This window comes from Myotis daubentonii, chromosome 17 (genome assembly GCF_963259705.1).
Source record: "Myotis daubentonii chromosome 17, mMyoDau2.1, whole genome shotgun sequence".
NCBI lineage: Eukaryota > Metazoa > Chordata > Mammalia > Chiroptera > Vespertilionidae > Myotis > Myotis daubentonii.
In genome coordinates, this window is record NC_081856.1 from 10,675,702 (window position 1) to 10,701,280 (window position 25,579).

Sequence of the window (25,579 nt, forward strand, 5' to 3'; positions counted from 1 at the left end):
CTGTGTCCCCTGACCCTAACACCATCTAAATTATTCCAAACAGAGAAAAATCAGACAAAATTCAAGGGGCCCAAATGAAGACACGTGAAGAACCACAATGTACATTTCAGGAGGGGTTGTTCACTACAGATCTGGAACACATCATCTTCTAAGTTAGTGCTACCCATGGTTCCAGTCATCCAAGTACTTTTAAGGATCAAAGGTTTCTTTATAGAAATATTTTAGAATTTCCATATTTGATATAATTAGTTTTTTACTACACTACCAGTTGTGTAACAATTAGTAATAACAAATATTCATTGAACACTTACTAAGTGCCAGGCAACTGCCAGATACTTTACATATACAATTTCACTCAATCCTTTTAACCTCATGAATTGTTCAATACTATACCCCTATTTTAGAGATGAGAAAACCACAGCACTGGGAGGTTAGAAATATACATCTAGGCAAAAAGAATGAGGGCATTCTATATGATAAGATATAGAATAGTCTCCAATATATATTGCTTTTTTAAAAAGTATGAGATAGAATACACAATCTGTATAAAAATAAAACCACACATATGTGCTATGTGCTTAGTATACTTTTGGAAGAATATACAAAAACTTAACAGTGGTTGCTAATTGGGGTGGGAAGCAGATGTTTTTATATTCTTTTGTAAATTTAGAATTTTATATCATAATTATTGCCGACTCAAAAAATATTAATAAAGATAAATATTTTTTAAAAGCACCTAGGAATAGCCAAGTAAGTTATAAAGAAAAGACACAATGAAGGCCTGGCTATAACTAATATTAAAGATTACTCTAAGTCATTGTAATGAAAATAATATGGTCTAAGAATAAAAACAAATAAGTGAAGAATAAAGGATATGATAATTAATCCAATATAGAGGGAAATTTAATATATGACAAGTTATACTTCCATTCAGTGATAATGAGTTATTGAAAAAACATGCTAGCATTTATCCAAATGCTATGGGTTATCCAATTGAAGAAAATTTAAGTTGGGCCTGTATTTCACATCACGTAGGAAAAAAAGTCCAAGATTACAGTTTTAAAAATATATGACAAAGGTTTTTAAGAACTTTTAGGCTGTTTATATAACCTAGAAGAACTCTATCTAAGCACAATAGAAATCTAAAAGCTCTAAAGGGAAAGGGTAGACATAAAATGTACAAGTATAAAATGTGATGATGGAATAAATGGATTTTATTTAGCAACAGACCCTTTCATAATTATTCTCGTCAAAGTATTTCTCTCCCCACATTTATTTGTTCCACCATTCACAGTACTTGTTTTTTTGTTGAAACATAGCTGGACTGCTTCCTTTGAAATCACCATCAGGTGTCTTTTGTGCTGAATTTGATGACTTCCATGTCATCAAACTGCTTTCCTTTCATGGGTTATTCCAATTTGGGGAACAGCCAGAGGTAACATGGTGACAGCAGTTATAATACCATGGGTCTTGTCTGTACCACCAAAACTTGCCAGATACTGTGTGAGCCATGGCAGAACATGACACTGTAATAGAGAAGCCATCCATTCAGCCCTTCTCTGATGCTCCCTTCAAAACTTAAAGATAACCTGAGCCAATATAATATTTAAACTATCAAAATGGACTGAAATGAACCAATCAAAGACCAATCTCTTTAGGTGGATCTCAGATGACTCAGTCAGTTTATCAAATGAGAGTAGGGACCAGAGTAAAGCTTTCATACTTTCCAATGATGACAGGAAGCCACTACCACCTGTCTTCCAGAAATTAATTCCTTATCAAAATCTTTCAAATTTTAAAACTAGTATTTGATTTGTTATAGCACCCACTATACAAACCAGAATTAGTATTTCATTGAGTTTTTTAGCTGTCTCCCAAGCTTAAAAGAATACATGTCTATACAAATGCATTATTAAAGAATCATAACACATGCTAACACAAATGAAGATCAGGACACACTAGTGCATGATAACCAGGCAAGATTCAACACTGAAAGGCAGAGAGGAAAACAAAAAGATTCAACACTGATATGAGGAAGTATTTTCGTAGTAACTCTATCACCAGTCAATTGTTAATAGTAAGGCCATTCCCTGGAATTTTTTTGACACTTTATAACTGATCACACAATTATTAAATACCTTAGTATAATAAAAGATAACACAACAAGAATGCTGGAATACATACTTGTAACATATAACAAGTACTCCTACAAATCGGTAAGAAATCTAACCTATAGGAAAAGAGCTCCATCCTGTGTTCAAAAATGTTAACCACATCACTATTGTAGCAAAACATTGGAAATAATCTTAATAACCAGCAATATGGGAATGATTTAATGAATTGATATACCCCATAAGTGTAGAATGAAATACACAAGGACCTCATTGATTTAACTTGGGTAAAGTAGAAAGTGAGAAGATGAAGATAAAAAAGATGGTAGTGACATGAAATATAAGGCACAGATAAGTGGAAATGGAGAATACACAATTCTATGATATTACTGTATATAAAAGCTGTAATGCACCAAGCAAGGACTATAATGTGACATAAATTTATAAAAATACTCTGATTTAGTATTGCGAGAAATTTATCTTAAGTTTCTATTACTTTAATATAGTATGTACACAAAATACTATAAAAATAAAAATAAGGAATACAGAGTAATGAGAAAAAAGAGTTTCTTTGCAAAATTGTAACATCAAAGATCCTAGAATGATTTATGTCTAACTTAATGAGTAATAATTCTGTGCCCAGAGCGATTTAAAAAAATGGAAAAATATTAGCATATGCTTACCTGCTATACAACTGTCATCGGATATTGGTACATCCAGATAAATAAATCCTTTGTTATATAAACCTATAGAAGCAAAAGCACCTTCTTTTAGATGGAATACTAAACATTTAAAAAAACAACTGATTCCTAATTTGCTGTAGTAAAGATTCATACAACTGAATGCCATGTGAAAAAGTAAACTGAAGAATTATAGTTTTCAAATCTCAGCTTCCCTCATATGCTCAGAACTAAAAATTTTTCTATGATCCATTTGTATAAATTTCTAATGGATGTGACTAATTATAGCCACAGTGGGATTCAACGGACTATGGTTGCATTTCACACAATAACATGCCTTTAGGAAATATTACTATTTTTATCTAATTAATAAGTAATTGCTATTAATTGTTGAAGCCTTAAAACACATTTTTATGTTGACAAAAGACCATTTCTACTAACCACTTACTATGTACTACATTGTAATCTAGTGATCCAGAGAGCTGAGGGCCTGCATCGATGATCTTATCAATAGCGCATTTCTCAGGCAAAGTGCATATCTAAGAAAAGCAAAATATTTTCAATTAAGTTCTGTCCAAATTAACTAGTCCATGTCTCCTCAAATCTATTCATGTTTAAACCAATGATTAGATGCCATTTGTTGAATGAACAACATTTTTTTTTCATTTATCCCTTCAGAACTCTAACAAAAAGGTATGCTCATAACCATCAATTAAGGTGCCAAAAGATGCTACCAACAGAACTCAGAAAACAAAGTAACTATAAATAACAATATTTGCTGGTAAGCAATAAATGTTCACTAATAAATACCAGTATTTACTGACCTTCTTTGAATTGGAATCTGATTCATCTGTGATTCTGAACCTCTCAAAAATAAAGTTGATTCAAACTCCACATGATTATGCTGAGTAAGAAGTTCACTATCTTATGACTTAGCTTGACAGCTCTGTTAGGAAATACTTATACTAAAACAAAATTTCTAAGCCTTCCACTCATTTGATTTATCCGTCCTCTGGGGTAAAATGAAATGCAAACAAACAAAAAATCCACGTGCTCACTTACATTTCTTTAGCCACACAGAATATGACCGACCTGGTCTCTAGGGCCCTTGTCCGTCACCCCACCCCTTTCCTGTACAGCGTCTCCTCTAAAATCCATAGGCTCATATCAAATGTGGTCTGACCACTGACAGCACCATTTCTCTTCACCTTGATACTATCCCATCGAAGCACCTACCACTTCACACAGTAATTAGCACAGTAATTAAGAACACAGGCTCCATAGCAAACTGCCTGGGTGAAAATCCTGGACCTTTATTACCACTATGACGTGAGTCATCTCTTCAATTCTCTGTTCACATTCCTCATATGTGATACGGGATACAAATCACACATACCTCTGGGTTGCTCTGAGCAACAAATCAGACAACATAAAAGCACTGGAATAGTGCCAGGCACATCTAAGCACAGAGCAAGTGCTGGAAAAGTGTTAACCAAAAAGACTGTCGGTAGCTGCAGCATCACATCAATTTACCTGAAATTGCTATTGAATTAAAATTCCCATATTGCACATGAACCAAGTCAAGTCTCCCTCATTATTAAAGAGTATCGCGGGAACCTACCAATATTCTAGTCTAATAAGGTCATTTAAATTTTTTATTTTCTTCAAGAAAACAAAATAGTGTTACTTTTTTAAAAATTAGAGAACTACAATGAAAAATAGTTTTAAAAATAAAAAATAACTTATAAGATTACCTTTATGTCGTCTTCTGTGATATATCCAGCCTGCACCACCCACCACGCCTCTATGGCAATTTCTACCGGCTTTACTGGCAGAAGATCACGAGCTGTTTTCCTTCTGAAAAATTTCTGCAATAGTACAGTTTGCAATTGGTCTAAATTTACTACTTTCTTTTTTATCAATCCTATCTGAAGACTGTTTCTAACAGGCTAATACCTTTTTAAATTCTCTTTTCTAAGAATCTGTACACTGAATATAGAAAATAATCTCAAATTATTTTTCAATAAATTACTTAAAAAGGCTAATCATTAAATCTGGATCTAAATCCAGACTAAAATAAAGCCCAGGATGTGAAAATGCATTTGGAAAAGTGTACTCACTTCACCCACTAAGTGAACCCTGGGAGTAGAATGAGCAAGAAAAAAGACCAACAGAACAAAATTAATTTTAAAAAATAGCCCAGCCGTGTGGGTCAGTGGTTTAGTGTCAACCTATGAACCGGGAAGTCACAGTTTGATTCCCCCGTCAAGGCACATGTCCGGGTTGCGGGCAGGAGGCAGCTGATCAATGCTTCTCTCTCATCACTGATGTTTCTTTCTCTCTCTCTCTCTCTCTCTCTCTCTCTCTCTCTCTCTCGCTCTCTCCCCCTCCCTCCCTCCCTCCCTTCCTCCTCTTCCTCCTCCTCCTCTTCCTCCCTTCCTCTCTGAAATCAATAAAAATATTTTAAAAAATTAACTATATGTTCTATGCCTTCAATTGTTTTAATTAAATAATCATTTAAGTGATAGCCTAGAGAATACTAAGTTTTTGTACGGTTTCTGTATAAAGCATACTTTACTTGATCAGAGAAATCACAATTCATTATTTCTAACACATGAAAATTAATCAGACTGTGATCAGGAGGACAAGAAATGAGAAAGCAAGGGAAATGACTAACTTACTTTTGACGATCTACACTGATTCATCAGGTCGATGTACTGGTTTCTTCCTATGCCAAGAAGCCTTAGACCTGGAAGGAAGAATCTGTACTGTAAAGACTTTCAATACATCATGACATGTCAGGACACTCAGTCTTTTAGGGAATAAACCTTTGGCTTTTGTTCATCTTTTAATTATTGGTTGGCAATATCAAATTAAAAGGAATTCTTCAAACAGAATATAAAAGAAAATGAAACTGAGAGAGATGAATTAAAGTAAACACTATTGACAATGCTAAAAGAAAAAATTTTTTAAAAGCAGAAGTCCTCCCAATTTCAGGAAGTCAAAGTGTACTTCTCAGCAAGTTTCTTCTTATACAACAGAACTATGTCCCATTTCAAATATACACTCATTAAAATAAGCTTAATAAAACACCAGCAAATTGTTAGTTATAACTGTGTATCATGCTATAAAATTATTATATACAACTTTTTTTTCCTCTTCATCTGATACACAACACAGCCCAAGTATCAGGAAGAACTTCATTCTCTAGAAATAAATACACTAGTTCCATTTTTCTGATTTTAACACTCCAAAATATTCTTCTGAGACATTTAGACTAAATTTTACACTTGACTTGTATCAACAATGATGCTTGCAGTTCTCATCTTTCAAGTGTTTCACACATTACAATACTGACACAATAGCATGCACACACAAGGACACACTAAACAGTACTGCCTTCAGCATGATTAAATACTTACAGTCGGCAGCAGTAAAATTGGGCAGGGAATCATAACTTTTCTCACTGTTCATAATATCCTTTTTAAAGAAAAAAATAAATAAAAAATTTTAAATGCAAAATGTCTATAGATAAAAATATGTGTCTAAACATATAGCTCTACAGCAATAAGAGGAACAATAACTATTACATGAAGCACTGAGATCAGAGTTTGGGTACCTAAAGCATGTGTGCCACACAGTGGCACTTACCACCTGGCCTCCCCACCTAATACCTGAAGATCAGGCTGTCGGGTCCGGGTTCCTTCAGCACTCTCTATGAATTCCACACAGTTGCCTTGTCACTTCTGCCCTGTGGAAGCTAAGCAAGGAGTACCTCTAGGAGAGCTCAGGATGCCAACCTCACCACACTTCACACCTGATTCTAGACTCCTACCCTGAGAAAAGGCTACGCAATGTATCACAGCTCCATCAACACACATCTAAGACATGTACTGCCAGCAAAGTGTTTGACCACACAGTCATCTCTGCTCCTAGAAGTCCCAATCAGCTGCAGAGTTCAACTGAGGATCCAGCTTCTTCCAACTCCCATCTGCTTTTTAAACCAACTGTTTACTGTGGAGATAACACCCATTTTCAACCCAAAAGTTATACCCAATGGTGTAAGAACAGAAACCAGACAGCAGCAAGCACATGGACATAACTCAAAGCTGGGAAGTGGGACAAAACTTCCCTATCTCCCCCAAACCTGTGGACAACACCAGAAATATAGTCAGAGAAACAACAATTCTACTCACTGATTAGCAGCCACCTCCATTATGCTACTCTGGTTCTCAGGAAAGGGACTGACAGAAACCTAGGCTGTCAGGCCTCAAGCTTTACTTTGTATTTCCTTCAAAATAAGGACACAGAAAATAGGGGACTACAGAACTGCCCATGAGTAAGGAGCACAAGGACATAAGGGAGCAAATCTCACTGTTACTACAGATGCCCAACTCCTTTAGTTCTAGGCTTCTCTCTATTCTTAAAGTGGCTAATGAACACAAAACAGCAGCACTCAAATATAATCAAACAGCAAATGAATACTAGATAAATGCTGCCAGTCTTTACAAAAAGCTCAGTTTTAAAAAGTATATAACTGGTATTTAACAGTTATTCAACAGAGGCCTAAAAACTGCCTTTGGAAAAAGGCTAACAGTTTAACTCTGCAGCTAATAATCTGAAGTTAATAATTACAAAAAGATTAGCAGTCTGACACATGTATTATATAACACCAGCTCTATATCATCATTTATTGTTGCTATAGGTAGTAAACAGCTAAATACATTAAGTTTCTCTGATCCTAATGTTCAATCTGTCACCCACATTTTTAACCTTAGTCATGCATTAAATGAAATAAATGTTATATAAACTCTGCTAACAAAAATGGCTGATTAATGTTATCTATCTCTCTATCTATATATATAAAAGGCTAATATGCAAAGTGTCCCCACAGTTCAACCAGGAGACCGGGAGTTCTATTGCTTGCTATGATGTGCGCTGACCACCAGGGGGCAGCACAAAATGAAGGAAGGCCCTGGCCGCCAGCTGGAGAAGGGAGGAACCAGCCAGCAGCCAGAAGGCCCAATCAGCCCTGGTTGCCAGCCAAGTCTAGGGGCCCTACCCATGCACAAATTTCAGGCACCGGGCCTCTAGTAATAGCATAAAAAATAAGAACCCTAGCTGGTTTGGCTCAGTGAATAGTGTGTCGGCTTGTGGACTGAAGGGTCTCGGGTTCGATTCCAGTCAAGAGCACATGCCAGGGTTGCGGGCTCAGTCCCCAGTGGGGGTGTGCAGGAGGCAGCCAATCTGTGATTCTCTCTCATCACTGATGCTTCTATCTCTCTCTCCCTTTCCCTTCCTCTCTTAATCAATAAAAAAATATATATTTGGGGGGAAAAAAGAACAAATAAAAATAAGTACTGTGAAAATATTGACAATGACAACTACAGTGGAACCTCAATTCTTGAACTTATCAGTTCTAGAAGGCTGTCTGAGATGCAATTTGTTCAAAAATTGAATCATTTTTTTCCCATGAGAAATGTAAATTGAATTAATTTATTCCAGACCCCCAAATGATTCCACTTTAACTTTGCTAGTATACACTACATGTCTAATGTACTGTTTAATTTATAAACAAACACTTTTCTTAAAGTTATCAACCACCCCCTACAGGCCTTAAACAAATCACTTTCAGCACTCTTTCCAGGGGTATCTTTCAGGAGGTCAGTATGTGCATGTCTCTTGCTGTCACTGGCTAACTGCTTTTTATTTATCCAAATCAGCAACAGTTTCTCTACCTCTTCAATTGCCTGTGATCATTGTTTCTTTAACACCATTAGCAACATTAGCACTCTTGATGGTCTGTTTATGTTTTAAAATCGTGCTAATTGTCCATTTAGTTAGCAACAAAAGCAACAAAAAACACAAAAATATTCACAGCACAATTTCCTGAGATATTGGTGATAAACTGACTCATGCTGGCCCATTCTCTCCTTTGTTTGAGGCCTGAGAGATGTTTTTTGTCATGCTGATACAAACCTTTCATGTCACATCCAAAATTAAAGTTTGTTCGTTCAACCAAGACATTTTTTCTGTGAACAACTTGGTCACAACTTGAAGAACCGAACTGTTTGAGATGGGAGACTTTCGAGACCTGAGGTTTGACTGTACTTGTACAAGTGTGGCTAAAACAGTTAACTTGTAACCATCAGACCTTTTTACAGTATAAACTCAGAAACAATGTCCAATGCTGCAAGAGCTGCAGAGCTGGTCATCTGCAAAGTGTGCCTGACATGTGGTCCCATCCCATTCCTAATGGTTCAGGTACACAGTAAACTCACCTCCATAATCCCAGTATAATATGAAAATGGTGTTATCCTCAGGCCCTTTACCATAATATCTGATAAATGGTAAGGGTACAGCATGAGATGGTCTCGGCTGTACTTTAGTAGTTCCTCATAGTATCTGCGTTCATCTTTCTTGACATGTTTAACTGAGGAAAAGAAGGAAATTCTCCAGTTTTTTCACATGTCTTATACTTACATATAATTACAAATGCAATGAGAAATACTTTACAACTCAATATTAATTAAAAAGAAAAGTATATAATTTGGAAGAAAATAAATTAAATAAACTAAGTTGGAACAAAGAAACATTATACCACAAGAATTACTATGTATAATATGTGTAAGTAAAATGTATACTAGGACAGACAGAGACAGACAAGACAAATACCAAATCAAAAAGTAAAGAAAGTAAGCATGGAATGTCTCCCAAAAAAGGTATAAAACATAATCTATAATTCATTCAAACCCTTACTATGCCACTTTACAAGATAGCCAAACCGAATGATAGTTTTCTATAAAATGAAGTCTATTTTTAAAAATTATTTGTTGGTTTTTGTGATTTAAATGTAAAAAGACATCTGACTTTCATGAAATAAGTTTAAAAAGAAAATCTCTCTCTGAAATACTGTATTTAAAATGAGAAGAGCACCTGGGAGGGAAGACTAACAGGACAACAGATTGAACTAATCAAAGTAACCTGACAAATAAAAACATGAACTAACTGTGTTTAAAAAGTACTCCGATTACTATAGAAAGAGTTTTCATTAAAGTTATAGTATTTGGAAAACTTATGGAGACAAAAACAAACTCAAAGTAAAAAATTATTAAGAACTAATACACTTCTTTTCTGGCATGTTTTCTTATCTAAAGTGAAAAGAGGACATTTGAATCAAGACTAACATTCTATAGGTAAAACAAACCCATTAACAATACTCTAAAAAATAAATTTCATCAGATTTAGGAAGAAAAATCTACTTGCTAATGCAAATTGTTAGGTGGGATGGGTCAGTATAGTTTCTTAAAGTCTGCACGTGGAATAATTTCAGTACTATAAAATATGTATTGAAAATATAGGATTTATGAAATGATAATTCAGCAACAGTCAATTCCATCTCAATGTAAAAATATCTCTACTTACCTAAGTTATTTCTGTATCGTAACTGATTGCGGATGCTGTACAAGACAACCTGCTTTTCATATTCCCTCTGTGAATTTCCAAGACTCTAAAAAAAAGTTCAAATAGATTTAAAATAGCTTCTAAACTACAGTACTTTTTCCCCATAAGATTTCAAAACAATGTCCCCTAACTTTATTCTGAAATCTAAACTTTCCAGAACGGAATAGAGAAGAATTTCCTAGATATTATACTACTGTACTAAATTTCTGCTATGGTTTTACAGCAAAATTTTAATGTGTTTATTTCCAGTCTGCTATTCTAAAAGGACTTACTGAAATTATCTGAAGTATTTAACATAAAATAAAAGAGCAATTTGAGAGCACTAAGTTCTACTTAAAAAGATTTCCTTTCCTGACTCTCCCAATTTAGCACCGTTGGGTAAATGGATGGATGGTTTCTTGCACCTACATTTATTTAAATTTAAGAATGGCCACTGACAACAGATTCTGGTCTGATGGTTATTTTTAGCTGAGGAATATGATTAAGACTTCTGGAGAATGTACTTTCAAATGTACCTCTAAATTTAAGATTACTTCTTTAAAACATCATCTCCTTATGGTCTCATTAGAAAACATTTAGAAACTTTTAGAATTCCAATATACTATTGGAATGATCAAACTCTTTCCAGCTGTGCACATAGTGTTTTTAGCTCAAAGCTGGGTTCTCATGAAAGCAAAGAATACGTTTGCCTGATTATAATCAAATTATATTCAATGTGTAACCATAAACTAAATATGTGACTGCTATCCCTCTTCTAATTACTAGGTATAATCCTTCCGATGTGCTATAAAGTAAAATTAGACATCTTAGGAAACTCACAACAGAAAGATCAGAGGGTTGAGTGATTATACTTCCTACTCACAGGTTTTTAAAAGCCCTGGTAAATGTCCATACACATACTTTCACTTAAGGCAATCTTCATAAAACAGATGAAACTCACATCTACATAAACTGGCAAATAATTGGAACCATTAGAGGATAGTATCTTAAGGGGAAAAAAGGTGATGTGAGAAAACTAAAAATCTTTCTTCCTGCAACTAGATTATTTATCACAGCTTAAACCACAACTCACACTACCGTCGGAATGTATGTGCTGATAACGTAACTCCAGAAGAAAAAGTGTAACTCAAGCCACTCACAAAATATAAGGGTCCATTATTTATAAGCTAATTAGAAAGTGCAGCATCTATTAAACATCTAAGTCTCTGCACTAGGCTTTAATGACTGGTCCTGACCAATTCACTGGTGTGCATACACATACCCGAGAACTACATTAACAGTTGATTTTACTCTTCACTACCCACTACATAAAATATAACTGCTTTGTTCACAAAGATTCTTTCGCTTGTCTCCCACTCCTACCCCAAATTTCCCATCATTCACATTTTAAAACACTGTTGCCACTGCAGGAGGCAACTAAAGAAAGCTCATTTTACTCTCAGACAGCGCTGACCCTGCAGAAGTACTGACCAGGTCTAACAAATGGAGTTGGGCTGCATATAGAAGGACCTCTAACAGATGAAGGGGCAACAGAGGCACTGGCCGTAAAAAACCATCATCAGATGTTCCTACAAACCCCAACCTCAATGTGCAACTCAAAAAAAAAAATAAAATACAGATTTCTTTTTTTAATTGACCCTTTTGGGATTATACAGAACCTCCTCATAAGATTTAAAATAAAATAACTATGAATTGTTTTTGAACAATGAATACAAGATACTCATAAACTACTTTTAAAATCCTGAAATAATGGCCCTTTCCACAACTTTTTGTTTTTTTAAGTCTAGTATGACCCATAACCCATAAAAATATTTCATCTCATCCATATAAAAGCAAGTTTTAAAACAATAGTTTGAAATAAAAAAATTTTAACAATCTGAATCCTTTTCCCCCAGCTTTCAGAACCGGAATAATGAGTCATTTCCCAATTAAACTTATCAGAAGTTGCTGGAAACTTTATCAAAGTACTTAATATCTCTCTAATGCCAAATCCAAATCCTTTCCACAAGGAACATCCCCCACTTTTAAATTGCCTGAGCTTTAACTTAGCTCCTGGGGCAAGATCTCAGGCTGATGCCATCATTCATTCACTCCAAAAATATTTACTAAAATCTATGTGATAGGTGCTCAAAAAACCAAAGCAAAACAAGTACTGTAAGGAGAAAATGCACTGTAGCGGGCTAAGTGCTATCGGAGTGTAGAAATACAGTGCCGAGGTGCATTATCTGAGGGTCAACTGACCCAGATTTAGGAGGCCAGCGACCCCTTCCTGGAGGAGTTAGTATCTGAGATTCACGAAGAAGCCACACGTACATCTACACTACAGGAGACGGGTGGTGAGCGAATTGGGGTTGTGTTTAGAAAGCTCACCCCAGTGTAGTGTGAAGAATGGGTGGGAGGGGCCCATTCTCAGGGCAAGACACAGAGATAGAGAGCGGATGAGCCACCCTGGTGGAGCCTGGCCCAGGGACAGTGGAAAGACCGCCGCTTACCCTGTGTACAGGTGCTTTGCAATGCCGTCTACCAGTGCAAACTTATCCTAAGCTAAACAGCTATTCTTTTACGTGCTCTTACCCCCCAAAATTGTTTAATCTAATATCACATTTGTACCTAATTTTTTTTTAAATATATTTTATTGATTTTTTACAGAGAGGAAGGGAGAGAGATAGAGAGTTAGAAACATCGATGAGAGAGAAACATCGATCAGCTGCCTCCTGCACATCCCCCACTGGGGAAGTGCCTGCAACCCAGGTACATGCCCTTGACCGGAATCGAACCTGGGACCTTTCAGTCCGCAGGCCGACGCTCTATCCGCTGAGCCAAACCGGCTTTGGCATGTACCTAATTTTAACAGTGTTCTGAAATTACTTTTAATAGTCATGCCTAAGGTTTAGAAATGTTTTCTTACCAATACTAATTAAGGCGAGTTTCTCATGTTGGACATAATCTTCCATTATGCTACATTTATGTTTGTGAAAGGAAGAGTAGAGAAAAAAAAAGGAAACAAAGGAAAGGATTGTTGGTTCTTCCGACCGTCTTCAGATGTGCCACAGAACCCTAGAGAACAAGAGTGTCCACCAGAGCCTTCATTCACACTCAGCGAGAGGGACTTGCTCCCTCGGATGCAGACCCCTCTTTCCAGGTCCAGCTAAGCACTGCACGGGCAGCCACGGACAACCAAGCATTCCGAGCTCCTTCAATTTATCCTTCCCTGCTTTCTTGAAATCCCGGAGTGAAAGTATTTTCTCTGCCACGTGATGCATCGCCAGGCCTTAAATTATTCATTTCCTAGAACTAAGTCTCCAAGCCGGGAGAGGGATAACCCTGACCCCACCACCACCACGCTCCCAAATTTTCCAGGGCGACTGCCCAGCACCGAGGGAAGCAGAACTCCACTCCCCACCCAGCGGAAGGCCAACCTCCGACCAGAGAAACAGTGGCTCATCTGCAGCTCCTACCACACTACCTTCCCACGGTGTTCCACCACCTGCCATGTTCTACGCTTATTCATCTGCGATCTTTTTTTTTTTTTTTTACTAAAATGTCATTTCCATGAAGGCAGGGTCTGTCTGCGAACAAGGCATAGCACGCAGTAGGTGTTCAATAAATGCATCAAACAACGGAGTAAAAATCAACCTCAAGCATTTGAGACTTGACTCTCAAAACCTCTCTTGCTGAAACGTCTCTTATAAACCCATCTTGTCATGCGGATAAAGTTAAAAAAAAAAAAAAAGGACGAAGTCCCTTCAAAACCCGGCTCTGCTTTTCCAGCCTCGCCTGCTCCCAAGCCCAGGCGCACAGACAACCCCCGCTCCAAGCCGGTCCCTGGACCTGCGCCTCCGAACGCCCGGGACAGTGGGTCGCCTGCTTCTCTCCAGACACGCTTTCGCGCGCCCGAGCCTTTGGACAGGACGTGCCCTCTGCCTGGGAAACCTTCACTCCCGCTTTCACTCGTCCTCTAGGGCCCTGTTTGAATGCCCCCGGGACACAGCCTCGCGACACTCCCTGGACAACGGCTCCCTCCCTCCTCTGAGAAGATGTGTATATGACAACACGGGTGGGTCGGAGCTGCTGTCACCTGCAACGCTCTGGTTGGTTTCCCGCCCCGGCCCCGCGCCCTGAAGTTCTGGGGTCAGTTTCCCATCTGTTCCTCGGGCGCCTCGCCCACTGCCCGGGGCAGTGGAGGCTCCAAGCAAAAGCGCCAGGCGAGCCCAGAGCGCGGTCCCAGCCCACAGCTTCCTGCCTCGGCGGCCCCCGAGCCTGCCCTCCTCACCCCGGACCCGGCGGGGGGCGGGCGGGAGCCAGCCGTGAGCAACCAGCCCGGCCCCGCGGGCGCAGCCAGCAGGTGACGGCGCGGCGGGGCCCGGCCCCAGACGGCGGCCGTACCTGCCTCACGTTGGCCGGCAACTTGCTCCAGGGGTAATTGTGCCGGATGTGGAACTCCACGTCTATGTTCATGGTGCCCCGAGCCCCAGCCGGCGGGGGCGCCCCGGCCCGCGGCTGCAACGACGCCTCCCGCCTCCCGCCCTCGGCCTGTCCGGGGGGCCCGCGGGAGGCCCGCGCTCACACCGCCGACCGCCCGCACAGCCCCATGGCCAGGGCTCCCGACGGCTCGGCGCGGCCCGGGCCAAAGGGCACGGGAGCCGCGGGGACGGGCACGGGGAAACCTTGGCAGCTTCAAGTTTCTTCCTAGTTTCGCCCGCCGGAAATGGCTCTGGGTGTGCGTCACTTCCGCCCGCTGGCGCGAGGCCGAAGGGGCGGGGCTCCAGGCTGGCCTCTGGCCCCGCCCTCTGCACTCCGGGGCGGGGCTACGAGGTGATGTCCAGAGGTACCCGGGTACCTGCGCCCCCTGCCCGCGCCCCCTGCCCACGCCCTTTGTCTCCCGCATTCGCTCTGGGGAAGAATCAAAAAGGGCGCTTGGGTTGGCACTGCCATTGTTGGGTGACCCACTTGCCCCCAAATGCGAACCCAGGGGGCCCAAGAGCCGCGATTACAAGAGCCAATGGCTGGTTTCAAATAGTGCGAGAGCAGTGAGCCCCCAGAGGGCTTCTCCATAGCCAACCCCAGGCCTGTGCCTCTGGGCACCACCACCTAGGGAGTTTCTAAGTCAGAGCTTTCCCCACATTGAGTGAGAAGCTGGGAAGTAGCAGAGCAAAGGTCTGGTGACCTTTCGTCCCTCCCAGGTAGTAGCTGAATCTTGTGGAAGAGAAACTTTGGGATCTGCTTCAAACAAAGATCCAAATTCCTACAATGTAGAGAGATTCCGGGAGCTGAGAACTTAAACAAGCTGGTGCCGATAAGCGAGGGAGGCAGAAAGGGAACCCAGGAGATAAACACCCTTGCAGGCAGCCCCTTGGTTACTGCTTTCTTCTGCTCTCTTCATACACATGCCTCCAGAGACACTTGTTAAAGGCAGAAATCCAGCCTATTCAGTTTCAGTTCTAGAGAGATGCTTGGGAACCATTTCTTCCAGAATTTGTTACACTGGCTTAGCAAACCCATGACCACTGTTACTGGCAGCAACTAGAGACAAGCTCAGTATTTTTGCAACTATTTTTCAGTTTTAAACAATGTTGTTGTTCTTTATACACCGACACTTGTATACTCAGGAATTTTTAAAAGATACCTAGCCCATATCTCAGCAGCTGACCAGTCTAACTCATAGCAAGAACCCCATTGTTTCTGATGAGTTGAAACAAATGTGGTCCACACTCCCCTTGCATACGTGTATTGATCTGAGGTTATCCTATCTAATAAAAGGCTAATATGTAAATAGACCAAACGGTGGAACAACCAAACAACCAGTCACTATGATGTGTGCTATCCACCAGGGGGCGCGCAGAACATGGCGGGTGTTGGCAGCAGGCAGCAGAGCAGGGGATATGGTGGACATCGGCCTCGGCGGGATGGTGGAGCAGGTGAGTGGGGGCACCAGACCAAGGCGGGGTGCCAGTCGCTGTCATTGGGGTGAGCCTCTGGTGGTTACTGAAAATTCTTTGCTCCTGCACACTGTGCTCCCGCCTGCCTCTTGCACCCACTGCTGGCGCCAGCCCCAATTGCTTTGCGCCGTCAGTGGGTACAAGCGGGGTCAGCACCATCAGCGCATAGGAGCGGCGGCATTGGGAGCGGGGCTGCCAGCAGACAGGGGACCGGAGGTGTGGAGGGAGGGGCCAGGCAGGGGCACAGAGAATGGGTTGAGACCCACCCCTGACCCCAAGGCAGCCTCGCGGCCCACAGTTCCTTTCAAGGTGCATGAATTCCTGCACTGGGCCCCTAGTCCAACTATAAGAGCCCACAACTAAGTGCTCTGAATCCTGTGTTTACAGACTTTCATCATCATAGTTAAAGTTAAAAGAACTCTGACCATGAGACATTTATTCAACAAATATTGATTACCTGTCTGCTATATATAAAGCCCTTGACTTGCAATAGATTGTTGTTCCTCACAACCGTAGGAAGGAATAGTGCTATTCCCATTCTGATTTAATGGAGGAAGACACAGGCTTGGCAGGGCTGCCTGACTTGCTGGCGAGATCACACAGGTGGTAGTGACGGAGCCAAACCGAAACCCAAAGCTGCCTGATGCCAGAGCCATCCTTTCAATTCCTCGAGTCAGGCTCTCCCTGAACTGTCCCGCCTCTTGTTCCAGTTCAGACAATGTTCAGTTAAAGTCAACAACACAAATCACCCTCAAAGATCATTTTTAATGCTTCTAAGTATAGAACCCATATTCTTCCAAAGTCTAACTTTGATTTAATGCAATGTAAGTAACAACAAAACTTAAAGTCGACATCATTTTTAAACCCCTATTAAACAACGATTTTTAGCTAATTATAACAGTTAAACAGACAACCACCTGTTACATTCATCTTTTTTATCAACAAATATTGAAGATAGTGTGGACACATCAAGAACTACAAAAGTCGCCAAACCGGTTTGGCTCAGTGGATGGTGCGTCGGCCTTCGGACTGAGGGGTCCCAGGTTCGGTTCCGGTCAGGGGCATGTACCTTGGTTGCAGGCACATCCCCAGTCGGGGGTATGCGGGAGGCGGCTGGTCAATGTTTCTTTCTCATTGATGTTTCTGACTCTCTGTCCCTCTCCCTTCCTCTCTGTAAAAAAAATCAATAAAATATATTAAAAAAAAAAAAAAAAAAGAACTACAAAAGGAGATGGGACATGGTGGAGATGAACTCCCACTGAATCCATAAGACCTTTGAAAATTGGGCCAGGAAAAGAAAAGACTGACTTGGTAGTTCCAATAGAAAGAATGAAAATAGAAAAGACTCTAATCTAATAAGTGGCTGAGAGAGGCAGACTTTGAAGGAGGGAATGGTAATGGGTCGAAGCTACGTGTGGGAAGAATCCAAATGGCAAGCCCCTCAGAGTATCATCGGGTGACAGTTTGGCTTGTGAGGATCAGGTGCTGATTACAGTACTGACAGGCCTCATTTCCCCCAAGGTGGCCTGTCTTTGAGAGTTTGGAAAACAAAGCAATTCAGAGAGACAACAGGTCAACCTACAGGGTTCAAAGGCCCCTCTGCTGGGAAGTTCAGGACAGGACTGCTCCCTCCAACAGCAGGGAGCACAAACAACTGCTCACTGGTAAACAATAATGACCATCCCGTTAGGTCCGGACTCAGGCCCGGCTAGTTCTGCTTCATTTTCCCTTTCCTGTTCAAATTCCAGAGCGGTCAGACACTGCAGAGTGCGAGAAGCCCTTTCCCAGAAGCTGCCATGCAAATGAGCCTGTGGGTGAACCATGTGTTCAGAAATTCAAGGGCAATGAGATTCAATCTTATCTGACTTTACCCACAGAGACGAAGGAAAATTACCCAAATGGCTTGGGCAAGCTGCCCCTCGGACAGACTACCGAACTGTTTCATTCCTGAAATTCCAACAAAAATAGTGAGCAGAAACAACCTGAATACAGGGAGCTTTCTGGTGATCTAATTTCACAGCCTCCAGAATATCGCTTTGTGTGTCTACAGAACAGTGATGGCGAACCTATGTCACCTCTGACACGCGAACTCATTTTTTTGGTTGATTTTTCTTTGTTAAATGGCATTTAAATATATAAAATAAATATCAAAAATATACGTCTTTGTTTTACTATGGTTGCAAATATCAAAAAATTTCTATACGTGACACGGCACCAGAGTTAAGTTAGGGTTTTTCAAAACGCGGACACGCCGAGCTCAAAAGGTTCGCCATCACTGATCTAGAATAACGACCCCCAAAGATGTCCATGTCTCAATGCCTCTGCCCCGAGACTACGTCCCCTCACATGGCAAAGGGACTGTTTCCTCTGTGATGAAGCTAAGGATTTTAAGATGGGGAGATTAGCCTAGTGGCTAATCTGACTGGGTTCAGTGTACCCACTGGGTCCTTACGAAAGGGAGGCTGGAGGGCCAGAGTCAGAGATGGAGATGTGACGATGATGCAGAGCTCAGAGTGACTTTGGGCCACAAGGCAAGGTATGGTGGCAGTTTCTTGGAGCTGGAAAAAGAAAGAGATTTGCCCCCAGAGCCTCACAGAGGGTCACGGCTCTGCCAACTCATTTTGGACTTCTGATCTCCAGAATGCCAAGGTAATAAATGTGGGTCATTTTGAGTCACTAGATTTGCAGCAATTTGTTACAGCAGCCATGGGACATTAATATACTTCCCCAATAATAAACTACTCCAACGCCCCAACAGCTGATGCATTAAATTTCATAATTAAATCATTATAATTTAAATGTAAATCCCCGTAGGAGGAATAATAGCTTTTTAGCCTTATCGTGTGCTTTTTTCGTTTGCTTGTTTTGTGGGGTATTTTTTTTAGGGGGTGGGTATATATGAACTGTCACATCTCTTTCTGAAAGTTTGAAAGAGAAAGAACTCAGGATTAAATGAGACCAGAGAAGTACCTGTAGGGGAGGCAATGATGTCTAGAGAAAAGAAAGGGAGGGGAGGAAGCCACTGGAAACATTTTCTATTTCACCATTTTGCCTGGGCTTGACCTTGGGTTTCCCATATGTATTGCTCTCTCTCATGAACCAATTCACTGCCTCCTGATGCTCAACACCATGGTTCCCACCTGATGGCTTTTGCCCTTGCTGTTCCTTTGGCCTTTTTTTTTTTTAATTGTTTTCATTGATTTTTAGATACAGAGAGGAAGGGAGAGAAAGACACAGAAAGAAAAACATCCATTGGTTGCCTCCTGCTCGAGTCCTGACCGGGACCTTTTGGTGCATGGACCAGGCTCAATCGACAGAGGCATACTGGCCAGGATGCTGTTTCTTTGACCTTGAATGCAAGCTTTTCCCTTAGACCTTTGCATAGCAGGCTTCCGTTATTCCACCAATTGTCCTTTAGCGTGGCCTTCTCCAACTACTTTGTCCAGCCTACCCACTTCTCCTCCTCTGTCTAACACACTACCTTTGTCTATTTCCTTTGTTGCGAGAGTCACTTTCTGACATTATCCTATCTGGTTTCTTATTTGTGGTCTGTCTCCCCAGCAAGAATATAATCTCTGAGTAGGAAGGAACTTGTCTGTCTCGTTCATCAGTCTACCTCCAGTATTTAGAATCTTGCCTTGCACACAGATAGATACCACAGAATGTATTGAATGAGTGAACTAGTTACATGACACCTGAGCTCTGAAATGTCACCTTCTCAGTTCTCTTCCCTGACCACTTTATTCAACATTGTAACACAGCTCCCGTCCTCCTCAGCTCTTGCCCTGCATAATTTTTCTTCATAGCACTTATTACCATCTTATGTGTTTAATCATCTACATCATTTTTAGAATTATTTATCTCTCCCATTAGACTGGAAGTGCCCTGAGGTAGGGGTTTTTGTCTGTTTTGTTCTCTGCTGTGTCCTTCGGCTTAGAATAAGACATAGTAGTCACTCGATAAATATTGAACGAATGAATGAATAGATGGGGCAGAGAGAGCAGAATTCTCATAAAAATCCAGACTTTGGAATTCTCTTGAAAATGTGGGAAACCCCACAGCATCAGACCCCTTTCCCAGAGCCTGGAGCTGAGGATGGGCCGTCTGGCTAAGACGGAACAGGGACCTTCTCAGGGGCCACATCCTCCGTGACTCCCGCCACCTCTGGATGGACCCTGTCTGCTGTGAAAAACGTCCTGCTTGCTCTGGGTTTATTTTGGGGCAGAGAAGTATTTCTGTGCCCCTGTCTCTGTTCCACCAATTGTCACTTAGCGTGGAAATGAGAGGCAATGAAAGCCAGACTAAAAGGCCCAGCCAGCCATCCTCTCTTGCATTATACACTTCAAAAATGCATTTGCAATTCCCTAAACCTGCCACACGCTGGGTCTTTGCATAGAGATCTCCTCTCTGAATGCATTTTCCTCCTTCTCCACCTGGAAAACTCCTCCTCCTCCTAAATCTGTGAATGGGATCCTGACGAATCAGGAGGTGAGGATGGAGAGGTGAGAAGGGCAAAGGTCATGGGGGACCATTTTTTCCGACATGGAGTTTCCAGGGGTCTCTCTTTTCTGCAAATGGTAGAAAACCACCAAGAATTACAAGCCTGTTTCAGAGAGAGGCAGAGAGAGCCTCTTGCCATAGAGCCTGTGAAAGATTAATATTATATGTTGATGTATAATATAGAGAATGTGATAAGTCTGTCCATCTGAAGCCAGTCTGTGTTTAGAACATTCGTGGTCTGCGGTAGAAATGAACTTTCCAGTATCAAGCCACATCACCTCCACTGAAATGCAGAACCACTGTAATACTCAAGGTGCCCACTAGGGGCTGATCTCACACAACATTTCTTTACCTAAAACAGCAAGCTCTCCTTTCCCCCATTTCTGACTATTGACTTTTATCCAAACCATTCTCTCAGGCCTTAAAGTCCTTGAAATTCTTTCTTTAATTTGTGTCTAGTGTCTGATAGCACCAAATACGGTCAGTTCTTCCTTGGGAAATGATGCATTTAGGACTGCTGGGCAGTGGTCCAGCTGGGGTTTATACAATCTCAGGGTCATCATTGAGCCTGAAGTTTTGTGCCCTTTGGTAGCTCAGACAAATCAGTCAGCTACAAAGCATGAATTATCCTTACCTGAATATGTTTTCACAGTATCCATGATGAGGAGTAAAAATCACATTTTGAGTGAATGGAACTTGTGCATTCTACAGGAGGTATTCAATTTTTTATTTTAAAAGAGGTTGGACTAGCTGAAAAAATACACAGGTAAAAGGAATGAGGTTATGAAAGCTTATAGAAGCGAGGAGGCAGCTGGAAAGTTCCTCTATTTTTTTCCTCCATTACTTTATTAATTTAAGTAAGTAGATAAGATATACAATAAAAAATGTTAATGCCAGGTGTTTTTGTTTGTTTGCTTGTTTTTTAATGGGGGGAGAGGGTAGTCCTAGGAGAATGAGAATCACTCGAGAAGTTTTTAAACTACCAATATACAGGCCTCACACCGGAGCAATTTTATCAGAATTCCTCAGTTGGAGTCCAGGTATGCATATTTTTAGAGAGAGTGGCGGGGGGGGGGGGGGGGGGAGAGAGAGAAACATTGACGTGAGAGTGACACATCAATCAGCTGCCTCCCACACACATGCCGGCCTGGGCCAGGATCAGGCCTGCAACCCAGGTACATGCCCTTGATGGGGAACTGTACCTGGACCCTTCAATCATGGACTGACACTCTAACCACTGAGCAACCGTCCAGAGCAGTATGCATATTTTTTAAATAAATCTAGGCAATTCAAGGCACAACAAGGATTGACAAGCACTTATTAGGCTTATTCTGGCCTTAGGTACTTAATGAGCATTTGTTGAAATGAATTTGCAAAATGAGGAGTTTGAACAAAGATACCTTCTAACATTCATTCTAACTCTATAATGATAATTATGCAGCCAACTATAATACATTTTTGGACATGCAAAATAATCCCCCCAATCTAGGCCCTTTTTTGTACGAGAATTAATCTGGCATCTATCTGTTCAACACTCATGCAGACCAAGGGAATAATTCCACCACCCCTTGATAACCATTGCAAGAGCCATGAGATAAATAAAGAATTACACACCACGGGACTAATATGGAAATTATCTGAGTTTGTGTCACACATATGGCATTGGTCCATCTCAGAGCCTTTTAGCTTATTTGGGTGCATTGTCACAGCGGCTTAAAACTTGGCTGAAATGAAATCTTTTTGTTTCCTTCTACATGATGTCATTCAAACTTTACACTGTTAGCAACACGTAATCTCTTAACTGTCTAACAAGAAATGTGAGTTTGTCTACTAGAGTAAATGTGATCTGGAATTAAGGTCAGGCATAGCAGGTCTGTGTCGTGACCCCTATCTATGACATCTGAGTGAGACAGGGGATACTTCCGTGGCGACACTACAGCTGATGCCGGGCGGGGTAAATGGGCTCTTTCTTGGCCTAGGTCTGTGTAAGCATTTGTTCCCTTGCTGTACAGAAATGTGAAACTCTCTTTCGTTTAGAATTTGGGACGATTAAGTTAAATGACATTAGAAGCCATATCTTTTCAGAACTTGTATAGCCTTAATGCAGAGTCATTTTTTGTTGTTTTTCTTTTTTTCTTTCAAAGAATACAGAAAGCCAACTGGATTGTGTAGCCAACTGAATTGTACACCTGGTAAAAAGTAGGCCCAGGAAAGCAGACAGCAGGAAAAAATTAATAAAAAAGCCAGCACCACCCATTTGCCTTTGAGAAGATAACAATTATTAAGAAGAAAGGCGAAGAGAAAGGGTCACCTTTTGAAATAAAGAGTAGGATATTTTTAGTTTGAGTAAAACAGAGTTTTGAAAGCCAGTCTTTGTTTTCTGAATTATTTTCGTTCCCATGGGCGTATCTTAAGGAGAAACTAGGGAGGAAACTGGAATCTTTAAGGTGGGGCATTGGCAGAATGGAAACCATTGATAGACCCGATGAGATGACCGTATTTACACAGGAAGAGTATCTTAATTGGTGGATTTAAGGCTCCACCCCTCCCACGCCTTCCCCTTCACACACACACACACACACACACACACACACACACACACAGCCCAGCAGGGTGAGACTGTGAGGAGGATTAGGTCCCACAATTTTCTTTGTCTACAGAAATAGTCACGTATGAACATTTTCAACCCCAGACAACAGCCAGCAGTAGTCTGAGCTAAGACTTATTTTCTGCACATTGGAGATAAGGGGCAATACTCAGGTGGAGGGATAGTGACACACTACGTTCCTTCTAAGAGAGCATCAGGATCCACACAGTACCATCCTTGGGTAGCAGGGCCTGTCAGGAGGGGAAGCCTGGCAGGTTCCATGGGCTCCTCAGAAAAAAGAATAACCAAGAGGACTCAAACTGTGACTTACGCAAGGGCCTGTATCTAAAGGGAAGTGTGAATCCTTGGGAGGATTTAAGATCCTGTAGGATTCTTTTAGGCAGATAACCCTGATTGGGGCTACAAAGAGTATAGGGTGCAAGATCACTTCTGGACTCCATCCATGAAATGAACACGAAAGATTGTGGTTAACCCCCAAATGTGAAAGAAACACAAAGCAGGTAACATTCTGCATGAAAGAAAATCCCAGAGGAAAATCTCTCCCTCTGTAACAGGGGGGAAGATAGAAGACCTGACACCTAGATCCCCCCACAATGTGATTCCTGCAGCCCCACAACAGAAATAGAGTAAGCAACTGATTTTGTCTTGCTGTCAAATATTGATTTCTGATTCTAGAGAAGGATTAATTTAATTAAAGGATACATTCTTTCAGCAAAAATGTGCTAAGTGGTTTCTATGTGCAAGATAATAGACTATGTATCGGGGGATTCAGAGATGAATAAAGCAACGATTTACTGTCTAGTTGGGCTGAGAATCCAGGTACTTAATTCAATGAAACATTGACCACAATGGTAGGTACAAGATGATGCATGGGTCCAGTGGAAGGAAGTGGCTCTTCTGATTAAGGATTCTGGAGGCAAGCATGGAGCAGGTGGGGCTTTAACGCTTGGATGGATCTGAAGGGATTGGATGGGGAAGGAGTTTTGACTGGCAAAGAATGAATGGTAGAGAGATACCACAGAGGCCCAGGTACACCAAAACAAAAAGGATTAGCTAACGCTCTTGCTAGAGTCTGATGTCACCGATTTAATAACCAAAACGCCCCACCTGAGAGGTGAGTTGTCCTTTTGTAGCTCATTAAAATGTTACGATATATTAATATTTCATTATCATAATATTGATATTTGTAATTAAAATCCTAATAAAAACATATTTATAGAGAGAGAATGGACCTAGTTTATTTTACATAGAACACCCCCCCCCAAAAAAAAATTCTTTATATGATTAAATATTAAGTCAAGAAAAAAAATGTGGCCTGGCTTAAATAGTTAAAGAGATTGAGGTCACTTGTAGTTTCTTGCCAAGTGTAGAGCCATTGGATTCTAGAAAAATGAGAAGCTGATTGTTCATAATAATAAACCACAAAGTTAAAGATTTACCACATACTGCATTAAAAACCAATAATAGCTGGTACAAGCTGGTACCGTGTATTTCTGAAATGAGAAACTAGACACACCTGCTATTAGCAAATAATGACATGATACTGTGAAAGAACAGCCGGGAAAAACATACCAGAGCTGCTTGGTCATGTCATTTCATCAGGCCGGAATTATTTCTGGGCTCTGCAGAGAATTCTGAGGTACTTCGGAATTCTCTAGACCAGGAGTTCTCAACAGGGGGCAATTCTGTCCCCAGGGAACATTTGGCAACGTCTGGAGACATTTTGGGTTGTCACATCTGGAGAAGTTATTACCAGCATTTCGTGGATAGGGGCCAGTTATGCTACCTGAAATGCATAGACAGCCCCCACCATCAAAAAGAGAACTACCTGGCCCAAAATGTCAACAGTACCGAGGTTGAGATCTCTCCTCTAGACTACAAACCATTTGACACAAAAATGAGTTCTCCAAAAGCATGCATCTCTAAATTCCTGACTCCGAATCCCACATCAGTTCTGAAGATTTTCTGTACAATCATTGCCCAGAAATCCACTCCCACCCTAGTTCTGAAGTTGTCAAGTGGAGAGCAGTGACCTGAATTCGATTCCTCATGTGACAATTTCCTGGGGGACCTCTGGTTGTTTAACCACTTGGTGCCTTAGGCTCCCCATCTATAGGATTGAGGAAATAATAGTCACTATCTCATAAAGTTGATGAGATGTTTAAACAAACAGATGAAGTGCTTAGAATAGGGTCTCTCTGGCCCATAGAATTCAATAAATGTAAACATATTGTTATTATTATTACTTGGCACAAAGAGAAATTTAATGATTTGCAT

At 40.9% G+C, this 25,579-nt stretch overlaps 1 protein-coding gene across 1 annotated transcript in view; it reads right to left on the reverse strand.

Moving 5' to 3' along the window:
- The window catches only part of FAM91A1 (family with sequence similarity 91 member A1), a 43,811-nt gene extending 28,834 nt beyond the window's left edge, over positions 1–14,977 (reverse strand). The window contains exons 1-8 of the mRNA XM_059672774.1: positions 14,642–14,977; positions 10,217–10,301; positions 9,073–9,224; positions 6,214–6,271; positions 5,473–5,540; positions 4,546–4,659; positions 3,240–3,330; positions 2,795–2,857 (exon numbers count right to left, since the gene is read on the reverse strand). Coding sequence (XP_059528757.1) covers positions 2,795–2,857; positions 3,240–3,330; positions 4,546–4,659; positions 5,473–5,540; positions 6,214–6,271; positions 9,073–9,224; positions 10,217–10,301; positions 14,642–14,713 — 703 coding nt within the window. The 5' untranslated portion in view covers positions 14,714–14,977. The remainder of the gene's footprint in view (positions 1–2,794; positions 2,858–3,239; positions 3,331–4,545; positions 4,660–5,472; positions 5,541–6,213; positions 6,272–9,072; positions 9,225–10,216; positions 10,302–14,641) is intronic.
- Positions 14,978–25,579: the final 10,602 nt, after the last annotated feature.